At 39.9% G+C, this 19,991-nt stretch overlaps 1 protein-coding gene across 6 annotated transcripts in view; it reads left to right on the top strand.

The window, feature by feature from the left end:
• Positions 1–18,038, top strand: part of MBTD1 (mbt domain containing 1) — a 74,070-nt gene extending 56,032 nt beyond the window's left edge. For 4 of the 6 annotated variants that reach the window (XM_037056883.1, XM_037056882.1, XM_037056884.1 and 1 more), the window contains 7 exons: positions 19–123; positions 4,121–4,268; positions 5,349–5,431; positions 5,827–6,061; positions 6,559–6,636; positions 10,409–10,600; positions 14,843–18,038. In XM_037056883.1, the coding sequence (XP_036912778.1) occupies positions 19–123; positions 4,121–4,268; positions 5,349–5,431; positions 5,827–6,061; positions 6,559–6,636; positions 10,409–10,600; positions 14,843–14,961 (960 nt within the window). In that variant the 3' untranslated portion in view covers positions 14,962–18,038. The remainder of the gene's footprint in view (positions 1–18; positions 124–4,120; positions 4,269–5,348; positions 5,432–5,826; positions 6,062–6,558; positions 6,637–10,408; positions 10,601–14,842) is intronic. The other 2 variants (XM_037056886.1, XM_037056885.1) reach the window with 1 other exon arrangement.
• Positions 18,039–19,991: the final 1,953 nt, after the last annotated feature.

Raw genomic sequence — 19,991 nt, 5'->3', positions numbered from 1 at the left:
TTTCATGTAATTTTTTAGGTAAAAGAAGTAGACCAGAGTGGGGAATGGTTCAAGGAAGGAATGAAATTGGAAGCTATAGACCCATTAAATCTTTCCACAATATGTGTCGCAACCATTAGAAAGGTAAGAGAATGGGGATTAAAATACAGAAATGCAGTTATAGGAACTGTGTTTAAGGTCATAGGAGAGGGAAGCCCTAAAGCAGTTCATTTTGACATAAAATAGGTGTCTGGATCTTCACTGGGAAGCTGCTAGTAATTTCCAAATGCATTTGAATTCTTTTACCAGGGTTTCTGTGTGTGTAGCCCGTTGTCAAGATTGTCACCTTGAGTCTGCTGCTTTGTGTCGAAGTGCGTCCTGAGTAGAGGAGGAGGATTTCATTAAGTTCCTCCCTGGTCAGAGCTAGTCCAACACAGAATTGGAACGAGGCCGACATTATCTTCAGTTGCCTTTTTCCTTTTGGTGGCGCTCTCTTTTTTCTTTTTCTTTTATAAATTTCTCTTTTTGTCTTTATTTTCAGTTTTTCCTCTTTTCTGAAACTGCTTTAGGAAAAGATCTGCAGGAGTGGCTCTCACTTCTCAGTTGGGCGTCAGGACCCCTGGGAAACATAAAAAGAGGGCGTCGGACCTCTTGTCCCCTGTCCAATGTGGTCACTGTGGTTTGAGGCCCCACAATTGGCGTGTGTGTTGGGGTTTTTTTGTTTGGTTGGTTGGTTTTTTTCCCCAAATCCTCAGGTAATCCATAAGCACGGCCATGTAAGAACCACTGATCCCGAGTGTACTTACGTAAAGGTGTAACTTACATTGTGGTTTGCATTTCAACCCAGTTTAAAACCTAAAGACAAAAGAGGTAAAAACAGCGACGGGGGCCACCATGTCTCAAGCACCCGTTCAGGTCACATAGCCAGAAAAGCCTGGCTCCAAGCTCTGTTCTTCCTCGTTTCCTCACTAGTGATCAGAGCCGCCTGCTGTGATTTAAACCACAGGTTTCCATGGCCTGCCCCAGACCTGCTCTGTCAGAATCACGAGAAATGTTACCCAGAAATCTGTGTTTGGTTTGAAGGCACAGAGTTCTCTAGGTGACTGGGGCTCTCCAGGTTTGGGGCCCAGTGCCATTATCCCGTGCTCTTGTCCAAAGAAGTGTCTGGTTAGTACAATGTCTGGCTACACTTAGACATTGCCTGTGCTAGGGGACTCCAAAAAGCTTACCGTCTCGTGGAGCAAGGTAAGATGTACAAAAATAAGTTCAGTGTAAGATTGACTGTGGCTTCAGAAGGGTACAAAGGGCTGTTGGGATTCAGACAAAAGAGAGATGACGTTGGCTCAGAGGGATCAGGGAAAGCTTTGTAGGAGGGAGGACATTTGAAAACTTAATCTTGAAGGATGGTAAAAGTGGGCCCAGCAGAGATACAGGAGGAAACTGCCGTAGGAAGAGAATGCGCGCAGAAGCAACCAGGAAGGAAAGTACAGGCCACGTTTAGGAAATGACAGGTGGTTCACACACGGTGCCCATCAGACAAGTTGCATTGAGTATTCTGGGCAAGGCTTTTTCTTTATAAGAAACAGAAACCAGCCCTGGCTGGTGTGGCTCAGTGGCTTGATTGCTGGCCTGATTCCCAGTTCGATTCCCAGTCAGGGCACATGTCTGGGTTGGGGGTAAGGTCTGCAGTAGGGAACTCAAGAGGCAACCACATATTGACGCTTCCCTCTTTTTCTCCCTCCCTTCTACTCTTTAAAAATAAATTAATTTAAAAAAAAAATTTTAGGCCCTGGCTGGTATACTTAGTGAATTGAGTACAGGCTGCGAACCAAAGGGTCGCTGGTTCAGTTCTCAGGCAGGGCAGATACCTGTATTGTGGGCCAGGTCCCCAGTGCGGAGTCACGTGAGAGGCAACCACACATTGATATTTCTCTCCCTCTCTTCCTCCCTCCCCCTCTAAAAATAAATAAGTAAAAGCTTTAGAGAACAGAAAGAAACCCACCGAGTTAGCTCTAGGAAGGTTACTCCAAGGACACAATGGGCAGTCTCACAGACACGGAAGGAAAGGGACGAGAACTGGAAAGGCATGGGCCTGTTTGTCCCCTGCTGCTCTGTTCTGAGTCTGTGCCACTTTCTTTGATTGACGTTGTGCCCACACAGTCTGCACCTGTTGCCCCAGTCCCGCTGTGGATCACAGCCTTTCAGTGCCAGCTCTGACGTGTGGCTTGACAGTAGTCTTCCTGTGTGAATTCTAGTTACTAACAGAGGACCTAGCTGAACTCAGCCTTTGGCTTGGTCCCCTGAAGCTAGAGACTAGCCCCTAGTTCAGTCAGTTGTATTTAGAAAGGGAGAAGGGAATCCCATGTGGTGAGGGTAGTTCTTTCCCAGGGGTCTTGGACAAAGCAGTCGACACTGGAAGAGAAAGTTATTCGATGCAGGGCGGAGCAAAAGTAGGTTTACAGTTATAATATAAATAATGCAATAATTAATAAGTAATAATTCAAGGATAAGCTCTGTGTTTCGAGTACTCAGAACTGTGAACCTACTTTTGCCCTACCCAGTACATACTTGATATAGAAGAAAACACCAGAAGGAAGGAACTTGGGAGCATAGACTGAGATAATGTGTAACCCAGCAGTGCAGACTAGAGTGCTTGGTCAGACCTTCGGAGCTTACGTCAGTGACAGGTTGGGTTGGCGAAGCACTCCGGCATGAACAGAGGTCAGACCAAACGGAAGTTTGACTTGTAAAAGGGAACTGTCTGTAGGAGAATGCTGATAAGTAATGCTGTCAGACAAAACAGTGGAGAAGAGAGTCAGTGGCAAGGATAAAAGGATGGAGTGTTCACAGAGTTGCAGGACCGGAACTGATAACCTTTGAAGGAGTAGGGGAAGTCTTTGTTAGTCTGATGCCCTGCGTTAACTTTCAGGCGGTATGTTCAGCCTGCAGGTAAAATGCAGGACTGAAAAACTAGAATGGGGAGAAACTCACAATAAAACTTGAGGGATCATTGGCATAGAAGTCTGTCTTTGAAGCATTGGGTGTGGACAAGGACACCAAAACAGAAAGAACAGGGCCAACATCAGAAACTGAAGGGTTGGAGGTAGAAGGGCAGCCACCACTAAAATGTGGAGGGAACGATCAGAGGTGAGAATATGGACCAGTTGACTGCACTGTAATGAGAGTCTGGGAGAAAATGTTTCCAAAAGTTAAGAGTAGTCCATGAATATTGGAAACTGTGGGGAGGCTAATGTTTAAGGAGGACAAGTGTTGGGAAAAGGCACTGGATTTGACAAACTGGGGTCATTAGTAAACTTAGCAGTTTGGTAGGGTGAAGACAGAGGTCAGACTGCAAGAAATTACTTTGTGTGTGTGTGTGTGTGTGTGTGTGTAACTTGAATTAGGTCTCTAGGTGAAGACAATATAGGAGTTCATTGTACAGTGAATTGTTTCAAAATAAAGTATTTTTATTTTTTTCCACATAAAATATTTTTAATGTCATACAAATTGGGGACATTAGATTTAGAGTGTAGGAGACGGTGTTTTGGCAAAGGTGCCAGTGGTAATAGGATGAGATGGAAAAGTGTGTTGGGGACGGAAAAGAGCCGTTGCGACAATCCGAGGTGCAAAAGACAGGGTGGGAAGGCCCCGCATAACTGGCTTTAGATTCTGTTGTAGCGAAGCCTGGTCATCTGTGGAATAAAAGAAACAAAGTTGGAGCTTGAAGGTGTAAACAGTTGGAAAAACTCTTCTTATGTGGTAAATCCAAAGAAAAGTGCAGTTATTTCTGAGTACGATTTAGAACCTAACCATAACGAGGCAGTTAAATTAATTGTGAAAGAGCACTCGGCCCGATTTCATGGTTCCGTGGCATAGGCGGTCTGGGCCTCCGGCAGAGGCGCTGTTTATCCTAAGCCTCTGAAATCCCCTCTTTGTAACCCTGCTTTTGTTTCTGGTACACACTGGAATTTGCATAGACTTTTCCATTATCATGGTAGCTATTTAACATAAATAAGCATTTTTTAACTTTTAAGAGACCTGTATGTAATAGATTTTCCTTTTAGTGTGCCAGTTAAATTTAGAGAATTGTTTTTGTAATAATGGTGTCTAATTTCAAATATTTGGAATTCTCATTTAAAAGGTGCTAGCTGACGGATTCCTGATGATTGGGATCGATGGCTCAGAAGCAGCAGATGGATCTGACTGGTTCTGTTATCACGCAACCTCCCCTTCAATTTTCCCTGTTGGTTTCTGTGAAATTAACATGATTGAACTTACTCCACCTAGAGGTACCTCACGTTAATACACGCACTTAGGTTTTCCTTCTTGCTTTCTTTTTATGTGGTATCTGTGTACATTGTAACACAGCCCTAGATTTCTTGCTGTGTGAATACCTAATAATGTATATATATTGCATAGGTAAATATAGGCACCTGTAAATGAACTGTGGGATGGTCTAAAAGCAAAGCACTGTGTTCCAGCTAGCTTTAATAAATTGTGTTAGTATAGAATTTTTTCTGAGCATCTGTACACTTTATAATATAAATTAGTATTCTCAAGCCCTGTTGAGATGGTGATGTAGGCTCAATCGGTTATTGCATACATTAACTTTTTTAAAAAACAGATTCTTTAGTTCAGGGGGGCAGGTTTTCATTTTTAGGTTCTCATGTGGCTTTTTAAAAGATATGCCCTAGCCCTGGCTGGTGTAGCTCAGTGGACTTGAGTGCGGGCCTATGAACCAAACAACCACGGTTTGATTCCCAGTCAGGGCACATGCCTGGGTTGCAGGCCAGTTCCCAGCAGGGGACACACGAGAGGCAATCATACATTGATAACTTCTCTCCCTCTCTCCTTCCCTTCCCTTCTAAATATAAATAAATAAAACCTAAAAAAAAAAGATATGCCCTTAAATAGCTCTTGTGGCCTAACCATCAGCTTTCCTAATTTCAATATCTGAGCCTATGTTTTTCTCTTAAGAAAAGGGGGGGAAGCCAAAACCAAAGGTCTATAAAAGTAGTATTTATCCAGCTAGTTCTTTTTTTCTTTCAAACAAAAAAATGTCATTGGGAAATTGTAAATGTTCAACTGTTGTAAGCCTAGAATTGAAGAGGCAAAAGTTTACAGTTCTTAGTGTAGAGGAAAGAAGAGTCACTTACTGGGATAAGTGGGTGCACTAGTGTCTGCTTAGAAAAGGGAGGAATATCCTTGTGACATGGAGGAATTATTACACTCAGTAGTATTAGAGCATGAATGAAACGTTTGTCATATAACCTAATATCTGAGCATATACTGAGTTACATTTTTTAACCTGCTTTTTGTATTATGCTAATTTTAAATGAACTGCTACTGAAACCAGGTGTGTCTTTCAGGTTACACTAAACTTCCTTTTAAATGGTTTGACTACCTCAGGGAAACGGGCTCCGTTGCAGCACCAGTAAAACTGTTTAATAAGGTAAATACAGAGGATGGCATAGTAACTTGGTGGGGTTTTACACACAGAGGCAAACCATTATATGATCAGAATATATTAGACTTTCTTAGTGGAGATTTGTATTTTTAAAAAGTAGAGTAATAAAACAATATAAACTCTTTTTTTTACTGAAGAAGTAAAGCTTGTTTCCAAACTTTATTTTTTAATCTGAGTAAAATGGGAATGAATACATTGCCTAACTACTTCTTAAATGCTTTACCTTTTTATGTTTCAATAACTAAAGAGTTATTTGGGTTTTTTGGGGGGGGGTTAAATTATGTGACTTGGTTACGTTGCTTTCTTGTTTTCCTCTGTAGTGATAGTGGAGTCATGCGTCTCCTTGTCACCAGTGTTAATGTTTTGCTTCTCCATGTCAGGATGTTCCAAATCACGGATTTCGTGTAGGAATGAAATTAGAAGCAGTAGATCTCATGGAGCCACGTTTAATATGTGTAGCCACAGTAACTCGAATTATTCATCGTCTCTTGAGGATACATTTTGATGGATGGGAAGAAGAGTATGATCAGTGGGTAGACTGTGAGTCCCCTGACCTCTATCCTGTAGGGTGGTGTCAGTTAACTGGATATCAACTACAGCCTCCAGCATCACAGTGTAAGTTGGTATACAGAAAAGGTGTCCTTTTGTAAAAATCAGCAATTCTTCAGAGGACTATCTCACATAAATCATCTTGTGAGCTCACAGGACAAGAATATACCTATGTCTGATGGGTTGCCAGGTAAGATCTTAAGACTCAACAACAATATCACAGAATCAGACCATGTGTACCATGGCCGTGTGAACTCAATTGTCAGTTACATGACTATAGAAACACAACAGTAGGAGCACTCACCAAATTATACTAGACTTATTTTAATGAGTTTTAAATTATAAGCATAAGATTTACTGGTGTATTATAAGTATTTACTGAATAAGTAGTGGAATCTGTATGGTGTTGAGGTTCATGGTTTATCTGAACAAGCACCCTTATTTTCAAAGCAACATACACTTTTATAAGCATGATGGTCTTGGTAAAGATAGTTCATCTAAGTTGTACCTGTAGTTAGTTGTAATCAATTAGCTGGTACCAATTTTCCCCTTTTATTTTTCAGCGTCAAGAGAAAGCCAATCAGGTTCATCAAAACAGAAGAAAAAGGCTAAGTCCCAGCAATACAAAGGACATAAGAAAAGTGGGTCATCACATGGTGTTTATATACATTTCCTAAATTGTTGACCAATTGGGGTCTTAGTATTTTTGCACAGAAAGTCATATCCCTTGTGAGAACTGACAGCTGTACATTGTGTATTACGCTTAAAGGTGCAGTATGCTATAAAAGGCAAACATTTTCAGTAATGAGGAACGTATATTTTAATTGACAGGAAAAACTACTACCATGATATTTGTAACATCTTGATGAATAGAGTCTACAAATGATTTCTGAAATAACATGTAAACGTACTGGAAATTAATTCTTTTTTAAACCCTTTTTATTAAAAAAAATTTTAAGCAGATGTTTGATGCTTATAATAGCCTGGGAGCCTAATAAACCCAAAACTCTTATAAACCAACACTCTAGATCAGTGCTTGCAAGAAATTCAAGTTGATGGCTGACAAATTTAGGCTTAAGAAAATTTCTAAGTGCAATTTCTTTCTTTTTTTAATTGATTTTAGACGGAGGGGAAGGGAATAAAGAGAAACGTTGAGTTGTTATTCTAATTACACATTCACTGGTTGATTCTTTAATGTTTTTTTTTTTACTGATTTTAGATTGGGGAGAGGGAAGGGAGGGGACAGACAGAAACATCAGTCGGTTGCCTCTTGCATGTTACCCCAGCTGGGAACCGAACATGCAGCGCTTTTGTTTGCAGGATGACTCTCCAACCTACTAAGCCACACAGGCCAGGGTTCATTGGTCGGTTCTTATATGTGCCCTGACCAGTGATCAAACCCACAATATTGGCCTATCAGGAGAACAGTCTACCCAGCTGAGCTAATCGGCCAGTGCTAAAGATACTTTCGGTATTGTATTTTACCTTACAATGAGTGTTCATTGGAATTAATAGCCAAAATAGTATAAAATATATTGATAGCTCTACCTGAGTCTTTTAAAATCTTTTTGCCCCACCATAGAAAGCCATAGATTCTCTTCATGAAGATGGTTGTGGAATATTTTATTCTAAGATAAGATTATTTTCATGTAAAGCTATTTTTAAAACTTAAAAAGTAGATTTGAGGATTAAAACTGAAAGCTTTTTTGTTCCAGCTGACCTGCCATAAGTTCAAATAAGTGCTAATCTGTCTCATTAACAACCAAGAGACTGAGAAGCATAAAAAAATCAGTCTACCCTTACCTTTTAGATAGTAGTTGTTAGTTTATAATTCTTCCAGTGGGGAACTCAGAGACTTCTACCGGCCAGTGCAGTGGTGCTTTGGTTTCCCTACCGCAGGAGGCTCGGATCAGCCTCCCATCAGTGATGACTCTTAGGCCTCCTACCCTCTCTCTTGTGTTACTGGCATAGGCCTCCCACAGGCCCGGAATCATTTTGCCCACAAGTTGCTTGCTGTGTTTGATACTCACCTAAAAAGAAACTTCCAAGAGCATTGCCAGGCCAATCAAAGTGATTTCCCATGTATCTGGAAATGATTAGGAAAAATTCACATGGAGCTTTGTCAGTGGACTAACCCCAGCATACAGGGTCACTAAGCGTGGTGTGAGGTGGATTAGCATCACACAGGCTGCTCTAGCTGTGTTTTCCCTTGTTATTGAACCATAGTTTTACTTTGCGGTTAATGAAAATACTTCTTGCAGCTAATTTCTGGGCATTGTCAACACAATTCACATGCCTCCTCCCTCTAGTGTGACTCCTGCAGGGTTTGTGTCTGGTCTGTGGAGCTTGGTGATTTTGAATCAGTGGGCTGGGAACAGGAGAGGAAGTATGAAATTAATGGAGAGACTATATCAGTACCCGTTTAACATTATCAGGTTTCTGGATTATCTAGAAAAAATCGTTTAGCTATAAATACATGTGTTCTTCAACATTTTAATAGCTCATATTATGATGTCACCTCTAATGTCTTTAAATTGTCCTTTGGACATAGAAAGGAAGAGAACTATGAACTCAGAATCTCTTACTTGTATACCCTTGGGGCCAGATGTGTTTTGAAATTCACAATTTTTTAGATTTTAGAAAAGTACTGTATGTGTGACATATATTAATGTAACACCCCTTACAGACTCTGGAGCATTTTTATGAAGCAAAATATATATAAATATTTACATTGAATGGACCAAATAAAGATTATAAGTAGTATCACCAAGTGAGATCTGGTTTTGTTACCAAAGTTTTATTTAAAAATTTGAATTTTGGAATTGAGGATAAGGAACTATAGTGCCATCTGAATGAAAAACAAACAGTCTTCATTATAAGGAAATTGTTTGCTCCTTGTATTTATTTTTTATATTAACAAATCATTTTTTAGGAATTTTTTCCACAAAACCTACCCAAATAATAAAGAATTTGGGGTTCAGACACCTAAGTCAGTCAGATTTAATCAATAGTAGATAGGCCACAAAACCTTTCACTTGTTTTGAACTTTGCCCACAGGTTATTGTATTCTGGCTCTGTTGTCTTCTTACAGCTCTTCAGTCTTTCGGTACTTAAGTCATCCATCAGTGTATTCATTGGTAGTGCTTATTTTTGACAGAAATAGTTGCTTGGTTTCATTATTCTACTTTGTTTTGTAACGAGCTACGTTGATGCTCTAAAGGGATAACTCTTCACTGACGTTTTGGAAAAGCAAGTCACGACGTTCTGCTGAAAGGGTCGTGGACACTTGTGTGCATGTGATCCGTCCGATCCAAAAGCCTTTTTTCCCCTCAAGGTTTAGTCATTCTGGGGTCAGAAGACCAGCACTGATTTCTGTAGCATCTTCAGGGGCCATTAGAAGTAGCAGAGAGTTGGAGGTTCTCTTGCATTTTTACCTCTAGGTGTGTGGTACGTTAGAAAAAGTCTGAGTGATTGCTGCATGTGGTTTAGGTTGGCAGTGGAGTTGAATGTGCACTCACTAGTACCTTCGTTTCCAGATCATTTTACATAGTTATAATATCTGACAGATTTATGTATCTTTCAGTCCTGGTTTTGTAAAGCATAATTTCCAATTGCCCTTGCCTGGGTCATTTGTATACTCTGGAAGGAAATAAACACAGTTTATAGCCACAATATATGTCAGTATTCCTCTGCTTTCAACCTAATACTGTATGCTTGATTGTTCAGTATTCGCAAATTTTAGAATATCTTTTTTGTTGGTGAAAGCATTGTATGAATTTTTGAAGGCCTATGTTTGTTTCAGAAACTATTTCAAAAGAGATTAGACTGCTTAAGAACTTGCAGGCAACAAGCTTTAAATTTTAGAATTGCTCTTCAGAGTAAGAATTACAATATCTCTGAACTAGTGGATTATAAACCAAAAGTCAGGGAAGCACACTTTATAGTGGTAAAACCCTGCCAGCCTAGACAGTGCATTAGACTGTGTGTTTTCTCCCTGGAGGGCAGCATTTGCGTTCACCCGGGCAGTGAAATGCTACTCCCCAAGCAGGGTCTCAAGAACATCGCTCCCTTGCACAGAATTCTCAGCTCCCTTCAAGCTAAAATTTTTGTGAAGAAAATAAGCCAGCTCTTCCCCATACCAAATGCTTTCTATAGGACATTTTGCTTGATTATGTTTTAAATTTATTTGAGAGTCAGGATTACCAGACTCTCAGTGACTAGAAAAATGCCGCCCCGCCCCAATCTGTGCCCAACCCCAACACACACAGTCCTTGTTTTTAGAAATACAAACCTTGCTTCCTTGGTTCTCCTTTCAGAGTCTCCTGTGCAGCACAGTTTTTCCTAGTTATATAATGCACTTTTTTTTGCCAGGCGTGTAAGTAAAAGCTTACTTTAGTTTGACTTGATATTTAGAGAGGAAGATGCCAGTTGGGAAGAAGCCTGTCAGTCTGTCGAGCCTGCCCATGACAGGTGGGGTGCGGAGGAGCTTCTCTGGGGACGAAGAGTTGACTCCTCCTCCGTATCGAACCCTTCCAGCACAGACAGCCCTGGAGGCCTTCCCACCTCCCCGCACTAGCCGGGAGTTCAGTCCCAGCCTCAAAACAGGTAATCAGTTACGCCAGCACCGCAGGTACTATACACGGTCAAGTCCGGGTAGGGGGGTGGGAGTCAGAGCATGGTCTGGCGTGAAGGTGCTGACTCATAAATCGTTCTTTTCCTTCAACTAAGAATTTCATTTTCACTACGATGAATCATCAGGGAGGGGAAGTTTTTTATTTTTGTTAACAAACCACTTCTGAACTTCAGATTAGGGTAAAGCTATAATTTCAGTCTATGGAATTGTAAAACAACTTAGACTAGTTTGTGGTTTCATTGAAATAGTTGAATGTTTGCATTGCAGAATTCTACGTGACTTGCCCGAGGAGAGAAACACGCTGTTAGGGATTGATCTGATTCATCTCATCTAAAGATGAGGCTTCGAGCATAGCATTCCACAGCATCTCAGTCATTAGAAAGCGTGTGTTTTGTGTTTCAGTGTAATTTGGTTCTGGTAATAACATTTACCCCAGTCTGGAGTTGGATGGCATGGACTTGGAAATACAATACCTGTATGGTTTTGGTGTGAAATTTGAGTGAAATTTATGTCTGTAATTTCACATTTATTTATGTACAGTGATTAATTAAATTATATTTTAGTTTAATTGATTAGGCCAAGCTGGTAGATTATACGGAAAACTACAAAAGGTTTTGCCCTTTGTAATTGCTAAGAATAAACACGTTATCATAGAATATCAGAAAGACTTCACTTGCATGTGGTGAACTTCAGCAGACGTGAGGACATATCAGACGGAAAACCAGAGTTGTATCTGCCTCCTAACTGTTGCTTTTAAACCATATTGTTTTGTTTAAAATGCCTTTTGTACATTGAACACCCAGGTGGGACTTAGTGCCAGTTTTCTTCTCATTTCTCTGACTGCTAATTTATTTTGTTGGGTGGTCATATTTTTGCACCTCAAGATAGCAGCCTTTTTATTTTTCTTGCCATTTTAAGATGTTTTTTAGCTTTCGTTTCTGTACCCAGTGTTAATAGGTCATCTTGAGCCTTCCAAGTCTGTTTTCTTTAGTATCCTTATACCTTCTACGTATGTATGTGTGTATATTTTATATATATATATGTACATGTGTATATATATTATGTGTGTGTGTGTATATATATATATATATATATAAAATAGAGTGGGGCTACAAATCCAAGTTTATCTGCTCTGTAATGGAAAAATCTTCAAAGTCTATCTAAAGAACATTACGGTTTTCTTGTTTGTCTTCAATTTTTTCTTGTTTGTACTTGTTATGAAGTAGTCCTCTTCGACCTAAGTACTTATAGATATTGTGAGCTCTGGATATATTTGAATTTGTATTGGATTTCGGTGTGTTGTCTTTAAGCATTAGACTGGTTTTGAAGACAAGAGTCCCCCTTTGTGAGCGGTCACTGATGCGTGTGCAGCGGAACTAGACCGGCACGGCCGGAGAACGTAGGGTAGCTGGGTGACTAGGACGGAGACGCGAGGCCTCGGATCACCATTCTTCAGCCAGTGTCTGTAGTGTCTCCCGAGCCGGGGGCCCTGGGTGGCACCGGTTGGACGGCATTCTGGTGAAGCTGTGAGCACTGCGATGTCGTTACCATGTCAGGGCTGCTGCTGGTTAGCTATTGGGCTTAATTACTACATTTGTGGATTTCTTGCCAGGAAAATGTGATTTCCATTCATCTCCTCAAATGTTGTTATTAGAGTCAGCAAAGTGACTTCCTTTTATTTTAAAACGAGAGTTAAGAAAATGCATTTGTGTAGAAGGTGAAATGTAGCCCCAGGATCTATTTCAGTTATCCATCCTTCTCTGACAGGGAGACCTGGAAAGGAGAGATGATTCGTGTGAAGAGACCAGACAAGCCTTCTTTTAGTTTCCATTGAAACAAAAACCGCATTAAAACACCCCACATCTGAGTGAATGTTTCACCTTTGAGTTACTTTTTTTAAGCACATTATTTCCATATGTTAACATGAGTAAAAGCATAATCCAGAAATTTGTTGCTAACCGCAAATGCAAATAGTTTCAGGATGTGCTTTAGAATCTCAGCTTACGTTTTCTTACATTTAAAAAAAAAAAACATCTGTTTGAATGGCACATGTTTGGTCTTGAAGTATGGTAATTCTTTTATCATTCATTTAGCCATTTATCATCATTTAACAAGATATTGTTTTAATCAACCTTTTATTGTGGGTACTGCACCTTTAATGAAACTTGGGGGTTTTTTTTCCTTTTTGTGTGTTTATTTTCATGGTATTGTTTAGGTGTCCTTAACAATTAATGCATGTTGGTTAGATTTGAAGGATAACTATTACACACTTGATACTCTTGATAAAAGCACTTTTACTAAATAATTTTTTTAAGAAAGGAAGAACTGTACAGCCCTGTTTGCGTTGTCTCACCCTGTTTGCTTTTACCTGATTGATGCTTGTTTTGCTGCTGTTATAGGTAGAGTGTATTCACTTTCCTGTCTTTGGACTATTACATTTTTTTAGCATCATTACCAAAACAAGTGAAAAAGTAAAATAAAATGAATTGGTATTTCTGAAAAGACAGTTCTTTTAATTATTAAATAAAATGTCAAAGACCATTATTTTTGAAGCTCATCTTTTGTAACTGAAATCAAGGCATGATTAATTTTCTGTGACTGCATTGTCTGGCTTTGAAAAGTGTAGCCGTTTGAATATTGTTCTGCATGGTGACACTGTCAAGGTACCGCTTTCTGAAAACTGAGTTGGCTTACTGCTCTTCTAATACTGAGTTCCAGTTCTCCCTGTAAACTAACACTACTCTGTATAAGCAGTCCCAGTTTACATTCCATGTGTATGCATCCCCTCACTCTGACTGTAAGAGAAGGATCCATAGAGCAGAGCACTGAATACTTTCTCCTTATCTTTGGAGCCCACGCCTGCAGGAAGCAAGCAGCTAACGTCAGTCGCACGCTGAGATGCGTGCGTGTGTGTGTGTGGGAGCCCCGTGCTGCCGCAGCTTCTTGGTCAGCTGATGCAGCCAGTCGGTTCCCACTGCTCGTGGTCCTTCAAGACCACTAGTCTCAAGTTGTCAGGGTTTTATGTGAAATCTTTGTTTCAGAATATTTGGTCAAATTTAAAAGAACCGTGGGGCACAGGTAAGGTGGAGAAAGCACAGTTTGTTGCCTCTGTTGCACAGATGTGAGAAAACAAACTTAGCACTGCTCACCACGGGGTTGGATTCCAGTGAGCACGTTGGCGTGCAAGGTCGCCTGCTCTTTAAACTGTGTGAAACTTCACCAACTCAGTTTTGGTTCGGCGATAACTTTTTTAAAAACCTGAATGCATCTCTTAGAGATTCGTTGTTATTAAGACTTGTTTTTAACACCTAGCTGAGATTGGTTTTGTTCAACAATTGAGGAAATAATTTTTTGGAAGGGAAGAATTCTATAGGAAGTAGGGGGTAGATCCCAGAGAAAGGAATTAGGTCAGTCTGAAGTTACTGGGTAATTGTGTTGAGGGACAGTGATTTGAGTTAAGAGGAATTTATAAAAACAGTTAGCAAAATCTCAGTATTAAACAACCTAAGATTTTTACATAAGATCAGTGCTGAGCCCAGCAAAGAAAAATAATTTTTTTTGCCTTCCTTCTTGTCTATGCATTAGAAAGAGCCCTACTAGCATGGCTTAGGCAGCTACCCAGAAATCTAAACCCCATTGAAAATATTAGAAACTGAAAAGTAATTGTCCATAAAAATAAAGACTAAATAGAACATGACATTTCTGTAAATTGAGGACTGCCTATACTGTTCGTTTGTGTTCATTAAAAAGCAGGTCATCAGATAATACCTCAGGTAATTTATATCTCTTTTCTTCAAGGAGTCTTTTTAATAAAGATATATTCTACGGAGTTCATAAGATTATGTTAAAGTCCTTTTTTGTGTGTTGTTACTTATTAAATATATTTCAGGACCATGCAGCCCAATACATCATTGTTTGTATAGACATTGACATAAAAGTGAATACTTACCCATAAGAAAAATTCAGATTTTTCTAGTCAAATTAGCAATCCTTATTATCTTGAATGTTGTGTCGAAGGTGTCTGTCGTGCAGTGTCCAGTATGCAGTATTGTTCTGTATTGGAACTTTCTTTAACCGTCAGTACACTTTGAAAATTAAAATTAGCTAAATGTTTAAACCTCTATGTCAGGCTAGTGGAATATGAAGATAAAAAGCACTCTGAATAGTCCAGAAAGGCTTAAGTAACATCCTGTACATTTATCTCTCTCATGCAGTGACTGCATTGCAGCTGAAGGAGGAGTTAATAGACGGAGAGGACTATAACTTCCTCCAAGGAGCATCTGACCAGGAAAGCAACGGCTCCGCCAACTTCTACATCAAACAGGAGCCCTGAGTGGCCCAGAGACCAGGGTGGGAGGGAGACTTTTACACGGGACTGATGTGTAGTCAGTCCAGCTGTACAGCGGGGCTATTCGACTGGGACACTTTGCTAAACATAGAAAATTTCAGTTCCAGATTTTTCAGGTGGGTGGGGAAACTATTTTAGTCATGGGGGGAAATTTTTCAATTTATAAAGATGGACAATTTTTGTGTTGTATTTGAAGATTTTGAAAGAATTTTGTAATATTTTACACATTTGGATTTATGTGCATTGTTAACAAGAACTGAAATTCTAACTTTTTGGTAAGATTAAAGTTTAGGTAGCAGGATTGAAGGCAGTGATTTAAGAAGGATATAGTTGTAAAATGCAAGTGAACTGTCCACACAAATGAACCTTTTTGGTACCTGGTGGGAGATTTGGGGATTTCCGAGGTTAGGCCAGTCACGTCTCCAACTTCCTTTGCTGCGGAAACACGCAACTGAGCACCCCGCCCCCCAGAGGGTGGGTTCATCACCACGTAGGTCACGGGCGGGTGATCGGCTCTGCCCGTTGGTGTTTTATTGCGGCCCATTTTAAACGTTTGTACAGAAGTGTTCTTCATTCTGTGAACATTTATTTGGAGTTCTATATGAAACTGGAAGAACTCTGGATACTTTTATATGTTCTTTAATTTAAAAATGAGTACAATTATCCTAACACTAAAGTGTTAACTGGAATGGTTGACCAGATATATGGGATGTCAGTCTACATTTTGGGGGGTTGGGGAAAATGCAATATTATCCTAAGTTCCTTTCATTTTCCTTACTAAAAAGTATGCTACAAAGGGGGGTTTGATTAGTTCTCTGCCGCCTCCCTCCATTTGTGAGATAGTACTTGGAATAACCACACCCCAAAACAGATGTTCTGCATCAGGAGAATCAAATTCTAAGTTGTTTAAAGCCGAAATGAGTTCGAGATTTCAAAATCATTCCAGCTGTGCTTTTAACTATTCTGGATTTGTTAGAAATTAATTTGAAAGAGAATTTAATTTTCTTGAAATTCCATATATATCTATATAGTATGAATTGTCTTTATTTGTGTTCAGAATTAGTTTGAACAATAATAACTGATTTGGACCATTTTGAACATTCCCTGTTTTAAAGTTCACGTGGCTTCCTTTCAAAAAAAGGATCTAAGGGTAAACTGGTGAAAGGTTTGCTCTCTGCATGTTCTGACTTTCTGAGTTGTGACTGAATGAGAGAGCTCTAGCGTTTACCAGTGGGGTTCATAAACTAAACTCTCAGGAATTACTGCATCTGTTGTAGAAGTGCTTCTGGGTCTTAGCCTGGCCTCTTCAGAGTGGTAACACTGACCGTCTCCTCTGGAATATAGGTAGGGCTAATTAGGAATTAATCAAAATGATTAAACTCTACAGTCCTTCAGCCTATGGAATGCTTTAAAAGATGTTAACAGAAAGTCCCAGGAGACCATCTTAGGTAAGATTTTTGTTTGAATTTTAAAATTCATAGAACGTTAAAAACCAGCAATTTATTTTCTAAAATAATGCTCTACTTTTGGGAATAATAGCATTGGTAATACGCACAGGTTTACCTCATTCTATGCAAGAGGGGTTAATAACATAAGGTTTTGTAGTTGCTACTGGAAGTAAAATTTGTTACTTTATAGTGTAAGAATTTATGGAATCGCATGTCAACATTTCTTAATACTGATTCTTTAGGGGCATAAATGTAGATCATATCAATGCCAAGTTGATTCTCATGTGTCAAATATATGTGAATTCAGCTTTTAAATTACTGGATATTTATCTTAAACATTACCGAGAGGGACCTACTGTAAATGTGACATCCTCACACTTTCCACATCTTTAACTTGTAAGGATCTTCCCATAAACGTGTAAAGCCTAGAAGACTTCCAAAGCAAGAGTTACAACCATCTTTATTCTCAGACTCAGTGAATTCAATCCAGGACTCTGATTTCATGATGTGGGCACAAGAAGCCAGTCGTGTGGCATCCTCTGCCAGTACCTTGGGCTTAAGGGCTCTATAGGGAACTGAACAGTCAGGAGAGATTTGATTTGGAGCCTGGTAATTACATCTGTGAAATGCTCATTTGTTTATAAGCTTCCAGTTCTAGAGCGAAACCAGGCTCTGGGAGTTTGAATTTCCCACCTGTTCATGGTGTTTCTTCTCTTGATCCCACGGCCAACAGTTAAAGGTTGGTAAGGACTTCCTACAGTCTAAACACATCTGCGGCCCTCTTCGTTGTGCAGATTTGCACTCCTCCTGCCGACGAACAGAGACGAGTTCACGCGGAGGAGATGGATGAATTAGCCATAACTCCAATAGTACAGCTCAGTAGCCCCGTTCTCTCTTACGGTTCAAAATGTACTGCTGACCTTGGGTTTGTTTTTGTTTTTGTTTTTTCCTGGTAGGATTATTTGGGGCTTTTGGTAGTTTAAACTCTTTAACCTTTTTTTGCTGTGTATGAGGAAAGCTAAAGCTGTTATCAACTTCTTATTCTACGGATACTAACACGGGTTTTCAGTGTTTGTTTGTTTTTATTATTATTAATTTTGCGTGATGTGAATACCCTTTCCCATCAATATTTGTATTATGGTGCTATATATTTGGTAATGATCCTTTACTATTGGGAAGGGATTTTAAAAATACTGTGATTAAACTGGGTTTCTTCCTTTGATTTTCATATTTTAAATATAAAGCCACAGTCATTTATACAAAAGAAAAGCGTCTGTCCCTGGGCAAATCTTTTGAGGACAGAGGTCAAAATAAACTGCATAAGGTTTTTACATCATTTCTGTATGTATTTGATATATAGACCAATATCTGTACAAATTTAATCTTTTATTTTCTTGGTAACTTGTGATCATTGAGAAAGGATTTGACACTTTCTCAGGAACTGTATATAATGGCGTGAAAAATTCTTTGGAGAAATTTATGTTCCTTTCATTTTTACCAAATTGCAAATTTTCAGCATGGATGTAAAAGCATTAAAATTATAACTTTGTGTACAAGATGAAAATAATTCACTAAATTTGCCCTTTTTTACACAAAATAAAATATTAAACTTAAGTTGTGTTTGAGCAGTTTTTTAATACACCTTTGTCTTTGAGAGGTTTCCTTTTTTTGTTAAAAATATCAAATGCCTTCTGTAAACAATCAGAGGCCCCCGTGAAAGTCCATTCAGTTTTTTCCTCACAGAACCCGCAGTCTAATAAGGTAAAAGCAAGGTTATGAGTGAGAATTTACTGCTTTCTGACAAGGAAGGAAGAGAATATGGGCGGATATATATATGGACAAGGTTGCATTTGAGACCGGGTTTCACCGACAAAGAACGAAGGCACAACACACAACAGGAGCAGAGGTAAGTGTGGGCCGCTTAAGGTGGGGGGGTATTTTTAATTTTTAACATTGTAAAACAGTCAGCGGGTCTGGCTCATTCCCTCTCCGTCCCCGCCAAACCTGGGGGCAGGGGCTGCCTTGTTTGCTCAGCCTTTATTTTGCCTGCGATGACCAAGATACAGAGAAAGGCATCTGCTGCGTCAGACTTCAGACTTCACCCTGTCCTCACCTTTCTAGATCTTGCCAGGCTTGGCATCCTCTCATCTGCTGTGCACTGGAAGTCCTTGATTTCCTCAGTTTTGCCAGCCATGGCTACCAAGCGGTGAGCTGGCCTTATCACTTGCGTTATCACTCCAGTTCCCCAGGTACTTACTGCCCAAGAGGCCAAAGGGGGTTTACATCACCTTAGCTAAAACATCATGTTTCAAGGCGGCTTGCCTGCTAGGGGACTTTTTTTTCTCTCCAAGCTCTGTTCATCTCAAGCAAAGTTCATCAGATATAAATAAATTGTCCCAGCCAGCTGGTGCAGGTTACATTAAGGAAGAATACAAAGACGACTCCTCTACCAATGACTGAGTCTTTGGAAAATTAAACTTCTGCAAAAGCGGTTTGTAGAGAATTTTATGATCATAAGATAATGAGATGAATTGGGTTTCTTCAGGGATTGATTCCATCATAGTTGAGAAAAAACACACACTGCATTCCAAGAAAAACAGGTGCAACCCTAATTTTGGCGCTGTTGCCCACTTTGACTGGCTTGAACCGCTGCCCTGGTAAGCTGGAACTCCCAGGTTGGCTCTCAATAAAGGCTTTGATGCATATATTCTTTTAAGTTTTGGTCTGTATTTTTTTTCTTTAAACCATTACATGCCTCTTATGGAATTGTTTTCCTAACGTACTTTATGCCCAGAATTTTAAGAGCAACAAGTGACCCCCCAAACAAGTAACTTTTTTGCACTCTTGTTTACCCAGCCTCCTGAGGCGCGGGCGGGGTGGGGGGGTTGCGGGACAGGGAAACTGTTTCCTTTTGACAGACCTTAGAGTAACGCTTGTTGACCAGTTAGTGTCTGGTCAGGCAGGCCAACATGGGGCTTGCCTTCTGCCAACAAGTAGGTAATCATGTAAAAGGTGTAAAAGAGTAACGTATTTTAAATACCAAAGTTGAGGAAAGCAGGTTTACTGTTGTGAATACATGAAACAGTTTGTGCTTGTTTTATTAATTATTGTATTATTTTCCATACGAAAAACTGTAAACCTGATTTTGCCCACTTACCATCCATTTACTGTGTAAAACAAAGAGCTTTACTGAAAGCACGAATGGTTCTGCGTGAGTTGTCCATTCACACGCCTTGCTGGTACCTGAAATGGGGTCCAAAATCCAGTCTCCCTCCAGAAGCAGTACTTTTCTACTTTATTTTTCAATTAGTGTTTACATTCAGTATTTTGTATTAGTGTCAGGTGTGCAGTACTGTGCTTAGGCAAGTGTATACCTGACGAAGTGATCTGCCCAGTGGATCCGGCACCTGGCACCACACGTTACCAGTGTTGACTGCCTCGTGCTTTCAGTCTCACCATGCTCTGCTCGCTCTTCCGCTTCTTCCAAACAAAGTCCTAACAGTCCTTCCTGTCAGCTCTCACCACTCCAAATGGGACTTGAACCCTGAGAACGCAGGACTTGGGCAT

The sequence above is a fragment of the Sturnira hondurensis genome, unplaced genomic scaffold (genome assembly GCF_014824575.4).
Source record: "Sturnira hondurensis isolate 20B ecotype Veracruz unplaced genomic scaffold, ASM1482457v3 Scaffold0009182, whole genome shotgun sequence".
Lineage (NCBI taxonomy): Eukaryota > Metazoa > Chordata > Mammalia > Chiroptera > Phyllostomidae > Sturnira > Sturnira hondurensis.
The sequence above is the reverse complement of the archived record's forward strand: the minus strand, read 5'-3'. Positions and strand labels throughout refer to the sequence as shown.